The 25,871-nt window shown below is 33.7% G+C and overlaps 1 protein-coding gene across 1 annotated transcript; it reads right to left on the reverse strand.

Annotated features, from left to right (window-relative positions):
* Nucleotides 1-2,149: 2,149 nt before the first annotated feature.
* On the reverse strand, nt 2,150-25,863 carry LOC144968598 (lysine-specific histone demethylase 1A-like). The gene is made up of 18 exons (XM_078907100.1): nt 25,595-25,863; nt 18,907-19,141; nt 17,204-17,337; nt 16,709-16,787; nt 16,397-16,489; nt 13,204-13,310; nt 12,482-12,563; nt 11,757-11,851; nt 10,629-10,771; nt 10,255-10,345; nt 9,866-10,000; nt 9,240-9,313; nt 7,986-8,134; nt 7,459-7,554; nt 5,922-6,118; nt 5,239-5,481; nt 3,454-3,535; nt 2,150-2,814 (listed from the first exon to the last, which is right to left on the reverse strand). The coding sequence occupies exons 1-18, from the start codon at nt 25,745-25,747 to the stop codon at nt 2,591-2,593; spliced, it is 2,412 nt and encodes an 803-aa protein (XP_078763226.1). The 5' UTR covers nt 25,748-25,863; the 3' UTR covers nt 2,150-2,590.
* Nucleotides 25,864-25,871: the final 8 nt, after the last annotated feature.

Consider the following 25,871-nt stretch of genomic DNA (forward strand, 5'->3'; position numbering starts at 1 on the left):
TGTGTCATTAAAATATGAATGAAATCTCACAAACAGTTACATTTTGGGGATTTCTGTTATGTCCTGGTTTGGGCGCCTCGGTAGTAGGCCTGCCGTTTTGTTTGTTTGTCCTCCTGTCTGTGTATGTGAGTGTGTGTTTGTCTCTTTTTTCTTTGAATATATATATATATATATATATATATATATATATATATATATATATATATATATATATATATAAGTAATCACTCGCATCTTTTCTTTTTAACAAACAGATTTTTTTTTAATAAAAAGAGGTGCTATGGTGACAGCATAAAGGAAAACAAACAAAAACCAACCAGATGGGCTATTTAAATAGAATGAATTCTGTTATTGAAAATATAAATGAAAAAAAAAAAAAGAGAAACAATTTGTTTTTAAAATGTGGATGGAATCAGAATGTCATGCACCTGCATCTCTTGATGGTAATGGTAATTTATTTGACAGTTTGGTAGGCATCCGTTATAATTGCCTGATTTCTTGCTATAACTGATAATAGGATATAACTTATAATATTCCAGAAGCTGCTTACAGTAAACGTACACAAGCAGCCTGCAAATCTAAAACAAAAAATTCCAAACCTGGAAATTTTAAAAAAATACCATTGACAAAACAAGATGATGAGATCATTCTCTTTGCACATTAATATCCAGTCATCTCAATGACATAATATGAGATTCATTGCTGCCTCTTTACAGTTCAAATATGAGAAATATACAAAAATGATAAGTGGGTGATTTCTTTGTTGATCCCCGACTGCTGGCCATTTTATCCTTTCATTTTCAGCAGCCAGGTGTAGATGATTAATATAAAATGTAACAAATACATTCACTCATGGCTATGTTAGAGAGAGAGAGTAATGTTAATGTTTGTGTTTTTCAGCCAAGCAAATAGCTGACAAGTTCTCATCACATTCAATCTCATAAACCAACGTCACATGTACATTTATGCATTTTTTGACTATTATTTGTTTTTGTTTTGCCAGTTAGTATGGTGAACAAACAACTGAAAAGCATACTTAAACCTAACTGATTAACAAATAATGCTTGGAAAAAAAAAAATTATATTGATATAACCTTTATCTTTATAGAAATATGTGTGTTTTGGTCCCAATATCAACTCTGAGAAAATGACTTGTAGACAACCACTGATATTTTATATTGAGGTCTCAAAGCGAGGCGAGTGTGACACAGTGTACATTCTGATGACAAAGTGAAAACCATATCACTGTGCCACACTATCCCCAAAACCATTTTCAAAAAAGCAAATGGAAGAGTTAATGTGAGATTGTTAGTAACTCAGCCATTGATTGAAAACTGTCATATTACTGATGATTATTATCTTCTGAACAATATGGGTTTTTTTCTTTTCCCTTTTAGCAGAAATTGATATTATTATTCCAAAGACTGTTGTATCCTCTATGGAGAACAATATTCGAAGCAGTAAAATCATTTATTTGAAAGATGAATTTCTATCTAGTCATATTTTTTGCTTTTATCTATCTGCCTTAAAATGTCAAAAGTCTAATACAGTGCACCTGGAATCGAACTAAAACCTCTGATTCAACAAAAATTTGTATAAATCCAATTTGTTGGCTTTTTGTTTTGTTTTTTGCTATTAGACACTACTAAAACCACCTCCCATTAAACGAGGTTCATAATCAAATACCTCAGCAACAATGTGGTAGGTTCGGTACATAAGAGTGAGAGGATTACATTCCTGAGATGATGCAAGCTGTGACAGAAGGGGGGGGGGGGGGGTGTAAGGTGGGAAGATGACCCATTAACCCAGTCATGAAGGGTTTAAAAGTAAATGCATCAATCATAAATGTCGTTGTACTTGCATTTACAGTGCAATGTGACAAGGGGGGTAATCTATTTATATTTACCAATTTTAAGTACTTACAGGGTCAATAAGCGTCAATTGGGATTCAAGGAAACGTTGGTTATAACAAACATTAACCTCCAGTCCCATCGATTTTGTTGAAACTTGAGGTGCATTGTACTAGGTACTCATTTGATCAAATACCCAAGACGTGAGTAATTTTTGTGAACGAAATTCACATATATGTTTCCAGTAGTTTCCAGCTCCAAGTAAAGTCTCTAAAACTACAGATTCAAAACTCAACATAGTCTCGAAATACTTTATTGACAGGTTAACTATTCCCTGATGTCAAGCTACAATTCATTTTTATTTGAGACCTAACACATATATGAAATATCTCAACTAATCTAAGATAACAGGATTTCATTTGACAAAGCAGCAATCAAACTTTTGATGCGCTTTTTAAAAAAACAACAAACAAAAAAATATTTATCATAGTTTTTTTGTTTGTTTAGTTTGTATTTTGTAATTATATTTTTTTTTTGGCTTTATATATTTATAAAACAAAATATATTATTTTTTTCCATATAAAATAAAACACATACAAAGCATTAATCAATAAGGAATGACAGATAAAAAGGATGCTAAAACAACATTCATGTGATTGAAGTCAATGAGAATCAATTTCACATATTAACAAACAACAATTAAGACAATGAAATGAAAAATAAATAGTAAAAAAAAAACCTCATGGCGCATCTGGTGCTAAATTCAATTTTGTCTGTTGTGGGGCACAGTAGGGGGCACCAAGAAATTTGTCAGCAATACGACCGGCTTCTCTGAAACCACTGAGCAGGGCACCATGTACTGTGGCTGGGTAATTTCTAATCGTGTGCTCTCCAGCAAAGAATAATCGGGATGGTGCCCCAACTTGATGGGCAATGGGGGATGCCAAAAGGTCGTAGTCATTTCCTGAAAAAAATAATCAAGTTTTCATATTCAAATTACAATTTAATAGAACCAATTTCATCATTGAAATCACAGATACCACCAAAAATAATTAATAAATAAATTAAATTAAAATTTTAAAAATAAATGATAGGTTATTATCATTCACGACTTATCTTATAATATTGTTTGAAAATTAGGATTATTGTATATTACTTCATCCAACTTTAAAAATCTCAAATTTCATTTTTGGTGAATTAAAAATGAAGAGTTAAACCAAAACTCCTGTATAATGACATATTTCAATTTTATCATTGAGGTAAAAAAAAAAAGGAAGAAAATGATTTGACTTTTTAATAGATTAACATTAAAATCATTTGTCAAAATGTCCCCAAACTGTCTCATGTTTAAGATTTTTGACATTTTAGGGTCATACATATACATCATATATTAACCGGAAGTTTTCTCACCAAAAAATAATTTTAAAAATTTCATTTTGTTATCGTACAGCAATATCAAACTATTCATGACAATCGTAATCTATCTTTAAGTAGTCCTAAATTTAAATCTGGCTTCTCAAAAGCAAGAAAAGCAAGATATGATAAGTCATAAATTTTGCACAATACGGTCAGAGGTCACTCTTTAATAGAAAAGAAGAATCACCTGATGATCCAGCAGCAACATAGGAGTAAGAACCTCTTGCATAAGGATCAGCTCTCCACCTTGATACTAATGTTTCTTTGGGCTGAAAAAAATTAAAAAAAAAAAAAAGAAAAGTGTCACTATATAAAATTGCCTTCCTCAATTTTGTTTATTGATTTGTTTTATATATATATATTTTAATTAAAAAATCGAGCTTTTATTTATCCATTTAATGCCCTCAAAGTGCTATACAAGGATTATTGGGGATGAAGGAGATTTTGCTGAGCCCACCACACTGACAAGTCACAAAATTTTACAGATCTTAACTTACAAGCACCCAACAAAAAGAAAAAGTAAAGGGGAACTTATTCAAAAGGCCCTGAAACTCAGGAGAGAGATAAGTGTGGTACAGCTGTATAGTCTTCACCTCATAACCTTAAGAAACCAGAAGTAATAACAGTAAAAATTGTAGACATAATCAAAATTCATAAGAATATTTCTGAAAATGTATCACGCCAATAATGAATTATACCATAAGCAAGGAAGAAATTTTGAACCGTTCCCTCAGTCATAATCAGGACGAACCTAATATTCTTCTGCTGTCAGTCTGCATTTAAAGTGATGTATTAATCTTTTACTGCTTTTGTTAATGGCTAGAGAAGGGTTTTAAGCCTGAAACGTGCAGTGCCATGTATTTTGTTCTTTTTTTTTTAAAGCCATTATATTCATGTTCGTACATCAATATTTAGTCCACAGCTTCCCGTGGCTTAGAATTCACTTTGCTTCAGTCATACTGGAATAAACCAGATGCCTTAAAGCTTAAAATATAAAAATATTTGATAAGAATGAATGGGATTTCTTCAATTGCAAAAAGTAAAGTACTGAGTAGAATTTTAATTCTGAACATACTTTAAATTCAATTTTCTGCTTTTGGTTACCCCAACATTATACAGTTGAAGCCAAATAATTGGAACTCGCTGTTATGCAGCATCTTTGCAATTAAGCAACATTTTAATTAACCGATGCTTTGGATGGCCTTCATGATAGAACATCCTATCAAGGATACACACAAATAGCAAAAATGATAACAATTGTAAAATTATATTAACTAAAAAAATAGTGACACAGATGTTCCATTCAGTTACTTTTATGAATTGAGCATTTCGTTTTTCGTAATTTCCACATTTCCCACAATGACAGATGTAAAGCCAATGAGTAACTATTTAATGTCGACACATTTATAAAGAAGTGTCATTCCACTCATTCCCCTAACACATCCAATACAAATTAAAAATAGGCAGAGCCTGTTCCACTATAGTTTACAAAAAAAAAAATGTCTCCAACTTAATCCAATGAATGTGACATGCTCAAAACAAGCAAACAACTTGTATCATTGCCTGCATTCTTTTTAATTGCTTGTTACTCCCAAGGTGCTAAATTGGTGAAATCTAGCATATTTAATTAAAAAGAAATTAGGTGTAAGTGACTAAATGGTGATATTGATTGTAAAAATCTTAAATAAAGCTATTATTATTCCTGTAAAAAGTGATATTTTTGTTTTGGATTAACTAAAAAAAAATAAAAATAGAAAAAAAAGGTTGATTGAAGCCCTGAAATCATTTTAATTATCCATTCCTATTAATCAATAGAAATCATATATAAAATAATTCTGTCACAGACAAATTGCTCCAATTTACCAGCTATTCAAGTTACTGGCCTCCACTGGACCAAATTGGACTGCGGGTCACAAATGTAAAAGTTTGTAAAAATTTTTCATTTTTCATCCCTCATTTTCAATTTAGTTACCTGTGGCACAGCATTGGCTCCAAAGATCCCTTTCATGACGACCAGGCAACGGCCAACAATGACATCATCACTAACATTCTCCATTATGGCTGCAGCTTCTCCTGCTATCAGAGCCAAGAGGACGGGGGCCTTATATAAGTTCCAGAATAAGAAAAGTTCCCCTCTACTTGCTGTTGTACTTCCAACATGTCCAAATAAATTGGCACTTGGATCCCAAAACACTCTATCAAAGCACAACACCACCTGTGAATATAGCAATCATGGTGAATAATAAACAAATAAATATTAACATTTATGAAAAGCATTATGTATAAATTTCCGTCAATTAATTGCATACTACATGACAAAACATGTGAAATGAAATATAATCTTGATTTAAAGCAAAAATGTTGCCATGATTCAGAGACATCATAATGTCCCCAATTCTAACAATTAATGATCAAAACTGGGGTAAAAAAAACCCCAAAACAACCCAAACAAACTATGGATTTCAATACAAATATATCTTCTAGAATCAAATTATATCCACAACCATGCGGCAACAATAGAAGTTGAAAACTATGAACCATTCTATATAAATTATGAAAGAATTGCCGAAGACAAAACAAAATAGACAGTTGGGAGCAATTTATTTATTTTTTTTTTTTGGGTGTGGATTAAGTTGATTGGAAAAAACTTCCTGCCTTATTCAGATTGCCAAAGCCCAGTCTTCCAATAGCATCTGTCTTCCAGTCCGGTAGAGGTGGAATGAACTGTGGGACATTTGGCAAACTGTTGACACAGTCTTTCAGGACTCCCAGAGGCAGGGTACACAACACTGCATCTCCTCTATACACTTGCTGGTTTGATCCATTCTTTGCTGTTGTGACCACCTCAACACCTGAGGTATAACATGATGACAATAATAATAATAATAATAATAATAATAATAATAATAATAATAATAATAATAACAATAACGAATATAATAATAATAATAATAATATAATAATAATAATAATAATAATAATAATAATAATAATAATAATAATAATATTAATAATAAGAAGAATAATAATAATAATAATAATAATAATAATAATAATAATAATAATAATAATAATAATAATAATGATAATGATAATAATAATAATAATAATAATAATAATAATAATAATAATAATAATAATAATAATAATAATAATAATAATAACAATAATTAAAAAATATGACAGATAGCACTTCATAATTTCTATGAGACTATGCATTTTGTTTTTAAGGGTTTTACAGCTCGCAACACATTTAGGTCATATAAGGCCAGTAAAACGAAGAAAATGGGATAGTAAAAAGTTCTAAAATTACAATAAAAGTACCCAAGAAAAGGGAAGACAAAGGGGAATTAGGTCAAATAGAGAAAATATGTAATTTCCAAGAGAACATTATCAGTGTACTTAGTTTGAGATCATCTCATCCTGACACAAGCACAGGTCCCCACTAAGAGGAACACATTCATATATTTACTTATCATAAATATATATATATATATATATATATATATATATATATATATATATATATATATATATATATATATATATATATATATATATTGGAAAATCAAACGATTTATAAAGCCAAATGCATCATGACATTAAAAATAAAAATATTGACTTTATATTAAAAATTCAGACTTGCCAACCAACCTCAACCATTTTAAAAGATTTATCATATTTTCCCCAAAATTTAAGCTTGTTTCCTCTCACATTTCCCCATAAAATCATGTATTTAATATGTGAAACTATCCAAATTTTCAAACCTAACATTCGCTGAATTTATGGAGTCTTTTCAATTAATGGAGGGAGGGAAAACCCTGTAATTCCTGTGACAATCATCTGTCTGGCTACTCAAGTTCAGATCTATGTGGAGACAATAACCTTCCAACTCTTCCACTTTTTTTCCACCCTTCTGCTACAAACTATTGACTTTCTGCATTCCGCATATCATAGTCAATATTCCAATATTATCATATTTTGGGCCTCAGAGCATATCAAAATATGTGAAATCATACTGGCTGGTAAATCTGAAAACCATAGAGCTCAATCTTGGCAGCCAGATAAAAGACTTATCCATAACAATAATGTGAATAAATGTCACAAGGGGAATATGATTTTAAAAAAAAAATGTTTATGAGTACTAAGAAATAAAACTCTTTTAAACTTCAAAACTGAAACATAAACTCACCTTCCTCTAAAATTTTGATCTGTTTAACCAGAGAATTGAGTTTATACTCCAGACCTTCCGACAATGCCATGGGGACACATGAATAGCCATTGCGTACTATACGAGAAATGAGTTTCAAAAAGTAACATTAATTGATCAATAGTCACTAGTCTCATTAATGACTATAATGCCTGTAACAAAAGGGAATTCTAAGGAAGACAATATTATGACGATGTTGCTCTGAAAACAAGCTCCCTACATTCAACATTTGTTTTTGTTTTTTAAATTTTACTTTGTCCTCCAGTTATATGTTATTTCTCCTTCACGTTCTTCTGCACTTTTTCAATACATTCTATTTGGTTTTCAAAACTTTTTCTTTAATTGATTTTTGACAGCTTGATGTTTTGTTTATAATGAACATATTGGGTAATGTATAAAATATCTATATAATATATCTTTAGTAAAGTGATTAAATATAATACATTTAACTGATACTTTCATAAATATACGTGATTAATTGAAAAGTTAATGTAATCCAGAAATCATACCTGTGAGGTGGCTTCCTGAAAATTCAAAGTCATCATCCTGGTCCCAGTGCTTTAGAGAAAGATTGGACAAAGGGGTTGCATTGGCAAACTCAAGATTTGCAAAATGCCAATCCAGAATCTGACGGTCTCGTGAAGACAGATAAACATCACTGAATTAAAGAATGAAAAAAGAGGGCACAAATGAGAAATAACATCATAACTGGAGGAGGAAGCAAATTATTTTTTTTTAAACAAACAAACAAAAAACAAACACTAAATAAAAACAAACCAAAAAAAACCCAAAAAACAACTGAATGGAAGGAGCCTGTTTTCAGAACAGCATCATCACATGCAAATGGACTGGCCCCTATGATTGGCAGATGAGTAACAAGTTTTACTTTGCGGAAATTATTTTTTTGATAGTCCTGAGTCCAGTCTAGATGGTAACAAGCAATTGAAATGCTAAAAAAAAACCCCAAAGATATATACTTTTGGCTTCATGAGCCACACTGTCTCATTTGGAAATTTCCATAATTTACCAGAGGACATTTTTCATTACTGTTTTCTCTTCAACATTGATCTTTTAATCTATTTTGATCATACAAATTACAGCAAAACTGAAAGACAACTCTTCAATTTAAAAAAGTATTGATATAAGCTGAATAGCTTTATGTTTTTAAGGGTTTTGTGGCAATTGCAACACATTAAGGTCATATCAGCGCCAGTAAAAAGGATGAAAATGGGAAAGTAAAAAGTTCTAAACTTACAATTAAAGCACCAAAGAAAAGGGAAGACAAAAGGGGAATTGGTTCAAAGAGGAAACAGATGTAGATTCCAGGAGCACACTATCACAAAGTACTTAGTTTGAGATCACCTAAAAGTCTCATCCAGACACAAGCACAGGTCCCTACCAAGAGGAATAAACTCAAATGTTTACAAATTATATATAATATGTATTCAAAACATAATACAGTGCATAACAGAGAGATGATTTACAAGGAAAAAAAATCATCTCCCAAAACTAACTATACACTTGACTGTTTCCCTCTCAGCTAGGGGGGGGGGGGGGGGGGTATCAGGCCAGGGCCAGGACAAAACCAAGTAATCTCATTCCAAGACAACGATAGAAAACAAGTTCAAGTTGGAAAACAGATTTAGGGGGATAGAAGACACAGTAAGTACCTTCCTACCCACTATGGGAGTTCAGGAACCCCACCCAGCTAAATAGCTATATGTATATTCGTAAAGTAAATCAATCGGATGATAAATTCCTACCTGGGGGGATTAGCCTCCAATTCATGAAGTTTGTCCTCAATCTCTTTTTGCTTTGCCGTCATTTGCTCATATTCCTAATAAGAAAACAAACAATCATTTTAGAAACAATATCATTTTATAAAGTTTAATGCAAGACTTGTATGGTTTTCTATGAAGTTGTGATTTTTAAAATATTCTTTAATCTAATCAGAAATACCAAAACAATTTGCCTGATTGTGTTTCATTTCATTTGTAAATATTATATCTAATAACTTTAATCTAATCAGAAATACCAAAACAATTTGCCTGATTATGTTTCATTTCATTTGTAAATATCATATCTAATGACTGACATTAAAAGAAATAAAAATTTCATGAACAGTCCAAATGCAGATTAAGAAAACAAAATTCTGGAAATTGTTTGGGGGAGGGGGAAGGGTGGGGAGATAAATCTAGGATTTAAATGAAGATAAGATGAATCATGATGATGATGGTGGTGGCAATTTTTATGAAATCGTAAAATACCAATTAAAAAATTGGGAAAATAGCAGGAAAGAGAACAAATATCAAGAACTTCACAATAAAATTAGGAGTTGGCAGGTGTGCTAATGTGAGAAAAAAATAATTGAAAAAAGGTAGTTTAGTACCTTTATGGCTGCATTAAGGTCTCTTAGTTTGCTCTTTACGAGAAATTCAGCTGTGATGTCCCTTGGAGGTTTGACATCAGAAGCCTCTTTCCACTGCTTGTGGAGTTCTTGAACTTTTTCCAGAAATGTCAGCATCTGAAAAATAATTTTGCACATAAAATAGCATTTGATTTTAATGACTAAATTCAGCGTCTAAAAACAACAAAAGAACCTAATATTGTTTATTGTTAAAAAATGGCCCACTTACCATAATTTTCACAAATCATGTCAGTTTTAGTTATTATATGGTCTGAAAAGAACAATCAAACAAAACAGAAATTTTTAAATTTTTTTTTCAAAATTTACTCTCATAGATTCAGACAAATTCTAATTAAAATCTTATTACTCACTTGTGCTTGACATTTGCGTAGTTTTTCCTGCATGTCAATGATATTTCTTTGATGAGCACACTGCTTGTCCTTTACATGCTTCTCTTGAAGTCTTGAGAAAGAAAAGTTAAAAGAAGTGAAAGATAAGTAAACATTTTCATTGACATAATCAACATTTATAAGTATAGAACGCCATGAATATAGGGGGGAAACAAGTTAATCTATTACTTGAGTCAAACTACAATACAGATTTTTGAATGTCAACTGCCTCAACCTGGAAACAAAAAACAAACAAAACAAAAACACCTACTTACTCTACAATTCTTATCAAAGCCACGAGAGAAAACAGTTCAGTCCAATGAAATGACATAAAAATATAAACGATGATTACTCACTTGATAACTGCTTCTAACGCTTGTCCTAAAGAGGCTGGTTTCCCGTTGATTTCATTAAAGTTAATGTGATGTGACAGGTATGATGTCGTCTCAAGTAGTCTATTAAATTCTCTCTCAACCATTTCATCCTTTTCTTTTAAAACCTTTATGTAAAATGAAAGAAATTGCAAAATTTAACAAAACTAAATATGATCTTAAAAACTAACCGAACCTGAAAAGCTGCTTGTTGTGCTTTATATAATAAATTAAACTAAAAAAAAAAAATAAATAAACAAACAAATCTTTTGATTTGAAATGACCTTTAAGAATTGTATTAAACTGGTTAAGGGATATATCTGAATGTGATTTATTTCTTTAATTCACGCCCAGAGATAAAAAATATTTGTCATTGAATTTTCTGCTTAATCCACACTGATTTTATAATTTGATTTCCTCTTCATTGCCTATTATTTACAAACAAAGAAAGAACTTTTGTTTTTTCATTCTGAGTATCATAAAACCAAAATGTAAAATCTATGGTAACAAAATTTAAATGATTTTGGTTAAATTTTGCTACAAGCCAAATTACTAAATAATCTTATCTTAATTTTATAATACTATAGTTATGTAAACCGAGAACAAAATAAAAAATTTTAAAACCTTAGAACAGAACATCCAGTATGGATAGTCAATTTTCAGAGTTGGATGCAACTTCTAAAAAGTCATTAAAATCAAATATAGTTCAAATACAAATTTGTATAAAGACAGCCTGCACCATTAAACCAGAGGCAAAAATAAAAAAGCAATCAAATTCATTTGAAAATCATGAAAAAAAAATAAATCGATAGACCATACACATTTATTTGGATTCTTTTCTTGCCTCTTTCTCAAGCTGCTATTAACTGCCATTTGAAAACTTAAAATACAACGGAAAATGGGTACTCTGTGGTTTGATTCCACATTAAATAAAAAAAATTATTACTCAAGGCTTGTCTTAAAAAAGATTAAGATTTGTTTTGCAATGATCTAGGTTAAACAACGACAAGTAAGTTTTTTTAAAAAGCAATATGAAGTTATTTTTTTCCATACTTTGTCCTTTTTCTTCAAGATTTTGAGAAAATTAGTATGGAATAGAAGAATGTGACTTACAGTGCATCCATTGCTTTCATATAAGGGACACTTTTGTTTGATTTTAAGAAGTTCCATGTTGATTTGCTTGCTCAAAATGGTGACTGGATTTCCACCTAGGGAAGATAAAGTAGTAAAATTCTACCTTTTTTACATTGAAAATTATTCCCACCTTACTTTCACTAAAATCGTACCGCAATCAGGTTTTGAAGTGATTAAGGTGGAATAAGAAACCCTCATGCATATAATTATAATCTTATCACTTCAATATGATTTGAAGAAATCCATTAATCATGTTCTCTCAACACTTCTAATATTTCAAATATACTTTCATTTTTGTTACACCACAAGTACAGTGCGATCGAGAATGAGAACAAATATCAGCGTCATATTCTAAAGGCAGAAAAAATTTGTTGCTGGGATAACTAGTCCAAAAGTCTTGATGGCTCTGAGGGATTATTAACTGCTTAATGTGAAATTTACATTCCATGTGTCGAACCAGTAGTATTTGGTAGCTTCAATTAATATCAGTTTTGACCGAGACTACTCTGAGATCTATCCATTTACAATTAACATTTTCTTTTTTTCTGTAGATACATAAATTATTCATTTTTACAATTACTTTGTGTGGCACTGCCTCTCAGTATCTTGATAAGCATAAAGTTCAACACACGCTCACCACAAGGATATAACAAAAAAGGAAATTTGCACACATTTTGTTCTAAAAGATAACTGTCAAGACTCACCTAATCCAGTGACTACCATAGCACCCAGGTCAGCAACATAATTCCCCCTTCGGAAAGTCTGTACACGACCACCAACTCTATCCTAAAAATCAAAATTTGTTTTGATGAGGATTAGAAAAATAATATGAGAAAACAAGTAGAATAAAAAGATGTTTGATTTCTTCTCAATCACAAATAAGTTGATGCTGAAACCAACATAATTTCTATAGTCCTATTAATAATTTAAATAATCCCCACACTCACACACCTGCTATCTGAAATTTTTCAAAAAAGTCTAAATCAAATGGATGAAACTTAATGATTAGATTTTTAAAAACTCTACCTAAATTTTAGATAAAAAACTAAACCAAAAGTCAAATACAATTAAAACATGTTTGTAAAAAGAAAAAATATTGAATATAAAAATTTATTGCCGATGGTCTCTAGTTCTGTTAAGCATCACATGTCCAAAAGACTGTTAAAATCCAAAAAGTACCTATCCCATATATATCAGGATTCTATGATTTAAACCAATCCCTAGTTTGTTTGTTTTTTTTGTTAGAAGGAAACCCTTAACAAAGTGAATAAATAATGATCTAAATAAATAATTTTTTAAATAAAAAACAAACAAAAAACAAAAAAAACCCAGACCAAATCAACCATATAAAAAGTATTGAAAGGATTCCTAAAGCTCATAAACACCATCAAATAACAGGACTATGGAAAAATGGTGCAAAACTCACTCGTGCTTCTAGAATGACAACATCAACACCAAATGATTGTAGCTGCCTGGCAGCTCCTAGTCCAGCAATACCAGCACCAATGACAATGACTCTGCAATTTTTCTTAGCTGTGAAAGGGATGAAAAAATTGTCTGAAAACTTCGCTCACATTTATTAAAAGAAATCACTATATAGACATGAATTAAAAGCACTCTCTACATGTGATTGTGTCACTCATCTGTATTAAGTGATACTTCCTGCATTACAAACATAAACTCACGCCTAATTTGTCTATAGTCATAATCTGAAGCACCAAGAATGCATAAATTACCCTCACTGTACCTGTCAAATATACTGTCTAAAAATTTTAATTAAAAAGAGAATGAAATTGAATATATGTGAAGACAATAAAAATTACCCTGAATGATGGTTTACGTTTTTTTTTTGTTTTTTTTTTTAAAGGGGAAACCTGAAACATAATAGTTATTAACATAAGTTACTACTGGAATGTAACAAATCTTCACTTCCCTTCTCCAACTCTAGTTGAATCCTCCATTATGATGCAATATAAATCAGGGATGTATGGAACATATCTTGTAAAGACTGCACAACAGCTTGCATCATTCAAAGAAAGCCAGATACTTAATATTGTAGAACTAACAAACAGTTTAAACAAAATTGAAAAATATTTTTACAAATCATTATCTACATTGGAAGCAACCCTAATAAACGAAATAAACTAAGTTTATGTTTGTATATATATATATATATATATATATATATATATATATATATATATATATATATATATATATATATATATATATAATATATATATATATATATATAATATGAGCCAAGGTCAAAAGGTGCCAATTTTTTTTCTCAAAATAAAAGTGACATAATAGTCCATTCATGTTTCTATATGTGTAGCAAAAACCCTGTACTTCATGAATCAAACGCCCTTTAGATAACTTTAAGGTCTAACGCAGCATAATATCGTCAACAATACCTATAGGTTGCTGGTGTCACCTGTGACCGGTGACACCAAAATGAGACAAAAAACTCTATAACCAAATGATTTTTCTTGAGTATCAAACTTTATTTAGTAAGTTATGGACAAAAAGACACAATCAACAACAATCATAGTACAATAATATTACCAACTATTGGAGAAAATGTTGCTTTTTGGTGTCATCGGTCACAAGCAACATAGAATGCAAATATATTATTTCATAAAAATGTTTGTACATTAACAAAAACAACAATATTGCATATGTTTATTACCAGCAATGTTCAGAAACTTTTGGAATAAAATGTTGGGAAATAATGTGACCAAAGCATATCTTATTTAGCGGCATTGTGTCACTTGTGACATTAGACCGATGACACCATTACTTATGTCACAAGCAATACCAAATTGCAATTTCGACAATATATCATTAATTTCAGTCAAACCAGTGTAATAACCACAGTTAAATATGGAATTTAATAATATTTCAGAAACCAAAGACTTCAAAAATAGAAATATACATGGAAATTAGAGCATCTGAATGTGACTTGTGACATAAGACCGGTGACACCATTACTTATGTCACAAGCAACACCAAATCACACTTTCGTCCATAATATATCATTATTTTCAGTCAAAAAATCACAATAACCTACTCTAAAATGAAATTCAATAATATTTTAAGAAACTAAATACTTTCAAATTGGAAATATACTTAGAAATTAGTAATACCATTGTTGCTATTACTTTGGTCAAAATCGGCACTAGAACGCAATTTTGCCTCAATAAATCAAAAATAGCAACTGAACACATGTAATAAAGCCTGTTAAAATGTAATTCAATGAAATTTCAAGCTTTGAAGAACATGAAAACAGAAATACATTAGAAACTTCAAACTTAAGTGTCACCTGTGACATTTTAACCAATGACACCAATGGTCACAAAAAGTACCAGAAGCCACACAAACACTAGATAAATATCAGCCATGGTAATGAATTCATGTAACCATACGGTAACCATCACCATACTGCTCAAATCTGCTAGTTTGTAGTAATTTAGTGTGTTAATAGTAAATCAAATCAAATTTCTTGACAACCCTTCTTTTATCTGGATTCGTCAAAAGCTTGAGTTTTGTCTTTTTCTTGATTGATACAAACCTGAAATATAAAAAATTAGAATTACAAGGAAATAATTAATTGTGTCAAAATCACAGTCTTATATGAGATGTCATAATATCATATTTGTAAATAGAATAACAGCTGAAAACATAATTTTTTGGTGGCACTTTGTAATATCCAATAGCGAGTGTTGCTTGTGACAATGTAAAATAGCGATGACACCAAAGTTCAACTTACCTTTTCTGCATGTAGCCACGCTGGAAAGGCAAATGAACGTGCTGCACTTCAAAGACTGGTAAGAAGGGTGGATCCAAATTGCGAATCGCCATTTAACGAAACAAACTTCCACGTGTTCACGCATGCCGTGTTGCTTGTGACAAATGACACCAAAACCAATAAGCCTCAATACCGGCAAAACGGTATACATTTACTCCCAGATTTGAGTTAAGATAGTAAATCTATGCTTTTTTCTCATAATAAAACATTTTATAAACATTAAACATGAGCTTTAAAGTTTCGTGTCGAGTCTTAGTATTGTGCTGTATTTGATGACACCAAAGGTCACAAGCAACACCAACTTTTTAAGAACTCTATATGAAACTTAATCAGATATGTAATATACTGCAATTGCGTTTAAAAGTAAATTTTGACTTTATACAATTAGTCAAATTTCAATCAAGGGGGGTAAAACATCACATTTAATTTCTACATGATTTCTAAAAAGGTGATGCGTTGACCTCGTTTTAAGCACATGCCAAACAGCATTCAAATTTCACTTTCAAGTTGTTTATTTCATATTCTGTTGAACAGAGTATGTTGAGCTATCTCATTTTATCTCTTCTTCATATTATCAATTGATTACAAGCATTAACCCAATGAAAACAGCCCATAATTAAGTAAAAATCAAATTTTCTTAACACTGGTATCAGGCGGGCACCTTTTGACCTTGGCTCATATATATATTAATGTCAGGTCAGCTTTAATATTCAAATAAAATCTGAGCATAACCTAAAGAAATTCTAACACAAAAATTTGTTTTCAAATATGACAAAGAAAACAAGGAAGCATATATTCTATAACTCACCTGGAAGAGGTTTAAGCCTTTTAAAAATACCAAAGTTGATGAAACTGTAGCGCTCCAAGAAAGCATGTACACGCAGAACCAATGGCCCATCACCTGTGTCAAAATTAATTCCAATAACATTAAAAGTGTCTTTTTATTGACCTGTGCTCATTCTCAACTCTAATTAATCTTTTTACAGAAAATTAACTGTCCTCATAAAATCACTGCATTCCAAACAAGAGGACAGACAATGGAATTAGGTTAAAGTTTAGCATTATCTTGTTTATTTGTGAAATAAATTTAAGAAGTAAACATTTTTTTAAAGCACATTACCATTGTAGGGCGGTTCTATTTCTTGCAGACAACCCTCAAATGTCAGTTCTTGCTTAGGATTCTCAAGCCAAAGTTGTAGCTGTAAAGCAAACATGTAAAAAAAAAAACTAGACTCTCCGATTGACAATTGCATCATAAACATCAAATTCATGAAATTATAAATTTGTAGGAGCATGACAATCTCCCCCCCCCCCCCTCCCCAAAATAATGATAGAAAGAAAATCTTATCCGATCCGATTTTAAAAGAAAACGGTACCATTTTTTAAATGGATAATGCATACGTCGCTGCTTGAGGCTCGTAAAAAGATATACAATAGTCAAATGGAATGGAAGCTCCAATTTAAAGCAATCTGTTTTTGTTAATTAAATTGAAAATTCCATTCTATTTGACTACATTGCTATTTATTTTCAATATTGATGAAATCAATTTCCTAGAATTTTTACCAGAAAATAAGTATAAGAGTCCAGATAAGTGGACAATTCTTGATAACTCACAATTCTATTCCTACAATGGAGGAAAACTTTTTGTGACTGTGACGATCCTTGAACTATATCAGGGAAAGCAGATGCTTCTTGAGCTGTAAGTTTGTCAACAGGTAACCGGCTCTGAAAAGCTGCTCCTTCTAAACCTTGTCAGAGAAAAATTAAAGTAATATTAAAATAAAAATGACAACAATAACTAAAAAATTGTTGTTTTGTAAAATCTTCAGGATAACAATTTAAAAATAAATCTAGAAATGATTAATTGAAATTATTGACATTCTTTTGAAGTGCAGTTTTCAGTGTTTGCATTACATTCAGGTCATATTGGTGCCAGTAAAAACAGAATTTATGGTAGGGTTAATCGAGTTTACCTGGTCTCAAATGAGCTTTAAAAAAAAAAAAACCAAAGGAAATTAGTTAGTAAGGGAGCATAATTTTGTCCCATGTAATTCCTCGCATTTCGAGCCATTAGATTCCATAGCATGTGAACACCAGAAGTCAACAAAAAAGGATACACTCAAATGGTTATAAATTATCATCCTCCCAATGAAAAAAAAACATCCATATGACTCTTCCATCCAATATAAAACCCATGACAGGTCATGTACAAAGATCCAAATAACCTCATTCCAGAACAAGCTTCATAGGAGGGGACACACGATATGAGGAGAATAAAAAGGAAAGCAAAGGGAACTCGCTAGGCCATGTGGGAAACACATCGTTTGGCTATGTTCTGTGCATCTTTGTGGTCATGCGGTATGACACTTGCTTTCAAGGTCACTTTTCAAGTCCCATTGTAGCGGAGCAAAGCTAAGTACCTGGGACAGGCTCATTATTCACATTCTCTCAACATATTTAGACATCAAATGAGTACCTGATAGGTAAGCGTTGTCTCTATTGAAAAAAACATTGTATTTAATAATAGGTCAATATAGGCATTATATCATGTCCTATATTTTAAGTGATGCTATTGTTATGGGGCCCCCTGTTAAAATAGGGTATTACACTATGTAGCAGTTCAAGTTTTTAATTCAACTTTTAGTGAAAAAAGTATCAATATATACCTGCCATTGAAAAACATATTCAAAGCCATATAAATGGAACAGCATGGTTAATCCTTCGGTTTTCATAATATTTCAAAATGACAGATGTAAAGAGAACGGGTGACTATCTAATGACCAGATATTTATATGACATTGTTAATAAAAACATTTCCAATATAAATCAAAGATAAATGAAATGTTCTATCATAGTTTACAATCTCAACTAGTGCAGTATGATCATCAATTTATGCAAACAATCATTTGCATCATTATCTACTCTCTTATGAAACATTTGTTGTAACCAAGACCCAAAATGTGAAGTCCCGCAAAAAAAAAAAAGGAAATTGATTGTAAAGAACTGAATGGCACTCTCGATTGTTGAACAACAATAACTTGTTGTTTTTTTTCTCTTGGTTCCAGAAGACATTTTTGAGAGGGGTTAATTTGTTTTTAAAAGTCAAAACACAACAAAGGTTGATGAAGCCTTGATTCTTTCAAATTAATTGGCGTGCATTCTGAATAACCAGTAGAAATTATATATATTTTAAAAATTTATCATCAAAAGATCTTTCCAAATACTGGTTTTTATTGTTTCTGTAAAACTCAAAGCCCAACACGTTAGCCACTGGTACAGAGCCAAGAAAGAAAAAGTTCTCCCCTAAAACATGTTACCTGATGGGTCATCAGTTGCATGATCACTGTCCTCGCCAGCTCCATTTTCAGCCTTAGAAGGTGGTGGATTTACTGGTTTATCTTTAGCGCTATCTTTGGTGTTGCCATCTTTGACTTTGTTATTGTCTTTGTCTTTCTCTTTCACCTTTCCATCTTTATCCTTCTTGTCTTCTTCAGAATAAAATTCATCTTCAGATATATGTGCGAGACGTTCATCCATTTCTTTATACTCAACCTGACCAATATACAAACAGTTATGAGGCAAGGTCTAAATAATAAGTTCATTGCATTCATTACCAAATATATTCAATAAATTGCTTTTTACATCATAATCATATCAGTATCAGCAATATCATCAGTATCAGTATCAGTAAGCCAGGTTAATGTGGTCTTTTACTTTTAATTACAATTGAATAGTTTCAATAACTAAATAACAATTACTCAATTAAAGAAAAGAGTAAAAATAGAATTGACAAGTCTTGGTCATTTTTGTTCAGTTCACATTCAACATATAGACCTAGAGAGGTGGGCCTTTGGCCTACCAACCTCCGCTAAACATCCAATTCGCCTTGAGCACACATTCAAGTAAAAGATAAATATCTTTTTTTTAAACCTACCTCTGTTTCAAAAACTAGCATCTTTCAACTTTCTAAGAAACATTTTGATTTTTCAGAACTTTAGTTCGTTAAAAAATACCGGCCAATCTAACCCGTTGAGTCGGATGAAAACGAAATTTTGTTGTTTACACGGTTTAAAGGAAATGCCGTAAATAAGCATTCATGGACTTCCTGTGTTGTTTTTACAGTGTCACGTGACCGTTTTAAGAAATTTGTCATCTGCTACAAATAATTAGACCGGTGGGGGGTAGATATTTTCGTTGGAGCAGAAAAAAAGTGAGTATTATTTCTTGTACTTGTAGAGAGGTCTAGGGTCCAACAGCAGTCAAGTTGATTGAATGAAAGAAAAAAGGCCTTTTTTATCCGCCACCGCCACCGCCACCACCACTGTGAGAGTGGAGGGGGGGGGGGGGGGGGGGGAGGGGGTTGCATGAAGACGAAAGGGAGACGTGTCGCTTGGTGACGTAGAGCATGTCAAGGATGCTGGCAGGTGTTCTTAACCCCTTAACAGCGAAGCTAATTTTTTGCTTTCAGATAATAGTTTGCTTTTATCTTTATTATTGTAAACGGAAGATACAGCGTTTCCACCAAGAGAGCAGTCAGACTATCGCAACTCGGACTTCATTTGTCTATAATCGTTTTGCCGTTACTTGTCTTTTGATGAAAGAAGATTTGGTGTTAGGTCAAAGATCGAATTTCGCCGCTAAAGGTTGCATTGCTACTGGGTTTGCTCTCTTCCCCCCCCCCCCCCATTTTTTTTTTCTTCTTTTTTTTCCAACTTAGTAATGTTGATTGCTATTTCCTTTTTTATGATTAGCAAGTGCTGTAAGAGTCTCACAGGATGCAGGAGTACTGCAATTAACCCTTTGCCAATGACACTGATTTTTTTTGTTTTCAAATAATAGTCTTCATTTATATTATTTTTTAACGCAGAAAAAAAAAAACGTTTCCACCATCAGAGCAGTAAGAATATTGATAAAAAGCACTTTGAGCCCGTTGGGTGGATATTGCCCTATATAAAAGCTCAAGTTTTTAAATTGTAATTTGTTCTTTGTCTTTTGATGAAAACGGTAAGATTTTATTTTTGGTCCAAGTAAGATTGATATTCGCCTTTAAAAGGTTAAGTTGTTTTGTTTTTTCAGGTTTTTTTTGTTTTGTTTTTCAAATGCGGATACGCTGCTTCTTCCTTTTTTTTCCTCAACTGGCAAGCTATCGCTGTACTTACCCGCATGGCTTGCACACACAAAAGGATACATCTAGGTTACAAAACCTTACATCCAGGTCACAAAATCAGACAACTAGGTCACACATCAAGACATCTCTGTTTCGTTTGTTCCAAGATAGCAAAACAAACCAGACGTCTTGGAATTCGAAAGAGCTTTCCATAAAATATTTGGTATTTTCAAGACCCCAGAAACCAATTCCCGATACAGCTCTTGTGCACGGTTACTTATGACCTTGATTTCTTTCGTACCCACCCCCAAACTCCCACTTATTGTGTGTTATAGGCAGGACATAATAAATAGCTGGGCTGCCACATGCGTGACTAAATTGGCCAAAGAGAGAATCTATACTTTGGCATTAGACACCCATTACCTGATGTCTTGGTTTTTAATACTGGCCTAGTGAGAGAGAAAAAACAAAACAATCATACATGTATCTGCAAACAGCAGAACGTTTTCATTTTACATTGAGATGGGAAGGGGAAGGGATAACACTATGACAAGAGAGATAGATAGAGAGAGATAGATAGAGAGAGAGAGAGAGAGAGAGAGAGAGATAGAGAGAGAGAGATGGGCGGGGGATGGGGGGATAGTAAGGGGGAATGGGAAAAGATGAAAGAAACAATGGGTTGCCTGATGACGTAGATCAAAGGATTGTTACAGCGGTGTTCACGGTGCGTACTTCGTGAACTTTTAACCTTTTACAGTCACACTGATTTTTTTCTCCAGATTGCTTATGCAGAATAAATCGTTTCCACCAAGAGAGCAGTAGTAAGAGTATATTTCGACTCAGGCTTCATTTAAACTATAAATCACAAAGCTTGTCTTTGATAACATTAAGACTAAGATCGGGAGTTTAGGGAGTGTAAGATGGAATCTCGCCATTAATGGTTAAAATTGTTTTGATTTTTTAAAAAATAACACACACACACACACACACGAGCGTGCACGGTGACAGCGAGGACCATCTAATATAATTTCAAACACAACTTTTGAAATTCATCAAGGATTGTCTAGTCATCATCATCATTGCCTTTTTCACCCTGGGTCAGGGTATAGGCCACAGACAAACAGTTTCCATCCTTCTCTATCCTGAGCCAACTTTTTTATCTCATTCCAGGTCTTACCACTTCTCTGTATATCAGCTTCTTTAATTCTTCTCCATGTTCCTCGTGGCCTTCCCCTTGATCTTCTGCCCTGAGGGTTCCAGTCCAATACTTTCTTTGTTATAGTTGAGTCATTCTTTCTAAGCGTGTGTCCAATCCACCTCCATCGTCTTCTTCCTATATCCTCTCCTACTGGTTTCTGCTGTGTTCTTTTCCATACTTCTTCATTTTTTATTCTATCCATCCATTTTATTCTGAGTAGCTTACGCATGCACCTGTTTACAAAAATCTGTACCCTCCTTATACATGCCTGTGATGCGTTCCAAGTTTCACATCCATACAGTAGGACAGACTTCACGTTTGAGTTGAAAAGTCTTAGCTTTAGTTGAAGGGAGATATCTTTAGTTCTCCAAACTCTGTTCAAAGATGTGAATGCAGCCTGTGCCTTTCCTATTCGTGCTTTCACCTCTGCTTCCGTGCCTCCATCCTTGTCAATTATACTTCCGAGATAGCAGAAAGTGTCTATATCTTCGAGTTCCTGATCTTTTACTTTGATCTGCTCCCTTTGACGCGTACCTATCCTCAAGACCTTTGACTTTGCAGGGTGTATTCTTAGACCAATTGATTCCGAGAGGCTGTTTATAATTGTGGTTTTTGTTTGCATCTGGTCCTGGGTGTGGGACAAAAGAGCCAGATCATCTGCAAAATCCAGATCATCCAACTGTGTCCAGGGGGTCCACTGTATCCCATTTCTTCTCCCTTTGGAGGTTTCCTTCATTAGCCAATCAATGGCAAGGATGAACAGGAATGGAGAGAGCAAGCATCCCTGCTTGACACCAGTCTTAATTTCAAAGCTGTCAGTCAGCTGATCTTCATGTACAACCCTGCAACTTGATCCTTCATACATTTCCTTAATGAGGTTTACTATCTTTTCAGGGAGTCCATAATGTGCCAGAATTTTCCACAATGTTGCTCTGTCAATACTGTCGAAAGCCTTCTCGTAATCCAGAAAGTTGACAATAAGAGGAGAGTTCCATTCTATAGACTGTTCCACTATGACTCGCAGAGAGGCAATCTGGTCGGTGGTTGAACGGTTTTTCCGAAAACCTGCCTGTTCGTCCCGCAGTTTAGCATCTGTTGCATTCTTAATTCTCTCTAAAATAATACGGTTGAAAACCTTTCCTGGGATAGAAAGAAGAGTGATGCCTCGATAATTATTACAATTACTGAGGTCCCCTTTCTTTGGAAGCTTGATAAGATGTCCTTCCTTCCAATCCTTTGGGAATATCCCGTCATTCCAGATTCTCTCAAATAGTGGGTGCAGGGCCTCAGCATTTCTTTCCGCATCAACTTTTAGAGCCTCCGGTGGAATCTGGTCTGGTCCAGCAGCTTTCCCCCTTTTCATCTTGTTAATGGCACCCACAATCTCTGCTATCGATGGTGGATCACAGCTAATTGGTAGCTCATTCCTTGCAGGCAAAATTTCTGGCTGGTTGTCTGGTGGTGGTCTGTTCAGAAGGCAGTTGAAATGTTCCCTCCATCGTTCAGATTGAGCCTCTTTTCCAAAAATAGTTTTCCCATCTTTGTCTTTGACTGGTACCTCTGGTTTCCCATATTTTCCAGCAAGTGTCTTGGTAGTTTGATAAAGGATCCTCATGTGTCCTCCAGTCGCTGCTGCTTCTGCTTTCTCTGCAAGTCTGTTCATGAATGCTTCCTTGTCTTTCTTCACAGATCTTTTGACTTCCTTAGCTATGGCTCGATACTGCTCTTGTGCATCCAGTCTTGAAGCCCTTGTTCGGCTTGCATTCACTTGTTCCTTCCTTGTTCTCCTCTTTTCAATAAGGTCCAAGGTGGTTGGACTTATCCATTCTTTATGTTCCGATTTCTTTACCCCCAATACCTCGTGGCAAGTTGTTATGTAAACTTCCTTGATCTTTGCCCAATGTGACTCTACATCTATGTCCTCCTCGAGCTCAGTAAGAGGTTGGAATCTATTACTCAATTGTAGTTTGAATTCCTCATTCTTTTCCCCATCAAGTGCATTCACCTCGAATTTTCTTCTTGTATGTGATCTGGCCCCGTGTTTTCTGAGTCGGAGCTTAAGCTTTGCCAATAGCAGGTGGTGGTCTGATCCAACATCTGCCCCTCTCCGTACTGTCACATCTTCCAATGAACGTCTGAATCTACGAGAGATACAAAAATGATCAATCTGATTCTCTGTCACACCATCTGGTGAGACCCAAGTTGCTTTGTGGATCCTCTTATGGGGGAACACTGATCCTCCAATCACCAAACTGTTGAATGCACAGAAATTTGCAAATCTCTCACCATTATCATTCATTTCTCCCATGCCATGACGTCCCATGATACCTTCATAGCCTACGTTATCCTGTCCCACTTTTGCATTAGCATCTCCCATCAATATGTTGATGTCTTTCCTTGGCAACTTGTCAATGACTTGTTGTAGCAGACCATAAAATGTATCTTTGTCCTCATCTGTTGCATCATTTGTTGGGGCATAGATCTGTACAATGTTCATGCTGATCTTCTTACTCCGTGTTGTAAAGGACGCCATGATGATCCTTTCTCCGCATTGTTCCCATCCTCTCAGTGACTTCTGGGCAAACTTGCTTAGAATTATTCCTACTCCCTGTGTATGAATCCCGTCCCCTCTCCCTGAATATAAAATCTTCTCCCCAGACTTGAGGTGTTTCTGTCCGGATTGTATCCAGTGGGTTTCGCTTACTCCAAGTATATGCAGCCTGTATCTTCTCATCTCAGTCACAACTTGAGAGCTTTTTCCTGCTTCATACATGGTGCGAACGTTCCACGACGCAATTCGAAGCTGCTTGTTTGGCGAAGACGTCATCGGGTCAGCAGAGTCCTTTCGGCTTTGTCTGTTGTCCTTCATAAATTCTGTAATTCCAGAAACTCTTCGGTCGCCCAAGCTAAAAAAAGGATTTGGTTTGTCTGTCTGTGTTTCTGTAACGGTTTGAGTTTAACGGAAAGGGGTGTTAACCCTTTGCCAACCCCCAACCTGGAGGACCAGGTGACTCAAAGATGGGGGAATCACACACCATTAGTCGCCTTTTACGACACGCTGGCTTGGCGTTGGGCTATTCTTGACCCTCTCAGTTGAGGGACCCCGGACACCACACGGGGATGATTGTCTAGTACCGAATGTTTTTTGATAGAAAACAAATGCATCTTCAAATCTAAACTGCTTTTGACGGTAAGCGTTAAGTTTTTTTTTTTATTATTCTGTCCAAACGAATGATTAGTAAGCATTAAGAAGCTAAGTATTGGTAACCCCGGCACACCTCTCTATAACAACTGATACTGTGGAAACTGCGGACTGAAGTTGTCCAAATGGTGTTTTGAGTTTGAATATCTGCGGTATTCCTCTTCACGATCATAAGGAGTTATGCATCTTTTACTTTTACTGAACCCACCAAACGTGAACGGCAATTTTCAGTCACAACTTTCTTATGGGGTCACAATTTGACTGCCACTGTCACTGCTGCTGCTCACCAACTGCCTCTGAATTTGAGTTTGAGTGGAATTGGAATGGGTTTTTTAAAGTTTTGTTGGTTGTTTTTTTTAATCTTTTTTTTAATGAAGCAATTGCACCATTATTTTCAAAGGTGTATAGAGTAAAGAAACACGGTTTTTTCAATTTGTTGTAAGAACTGAAAATGCGAAATGAATACAAAGTGATGCTGCAACTCCAATCAATCTCTACCTTCGCACGCTTTCGTTTGCTTCTTCTGCTGTTGTCCGTTTGAGAGCTGTCTTGGTCATCTTCTTCTGACGGGGCAGGGCGCTTTGCATTATCATGAGATGCATCATCTTTTTTAGGCATTAATGTTGTAACTTTTCCAGACGTTGAGGCCATATTTTTTCAATGTACTTTTAAATGCGAGCAAAAATGAAATACAAATCGCTTTGTTGTTATCAAATTCTCTCTACAAGTCCAGTCGGCTTTTACTTTCCACTTCCGTGTCATAAATTGACCTAGG

Source organism: Berghia stephanieae, chromosome 3 (genome assembly GCF_034508935.2).
Source record: "Berghia stephanieae isolate SIO BIC M18660-M18661 chromosome 3, UCSD_Bste_1.3, whole genome shotgun sequence".
NCBI classification, from domain to species: Eukaryota; Metazoa; Mollusca; class Gastropoda; order Nudibranchia; family Aeolidiidae; genus Berghia; species Berghia stephanieae.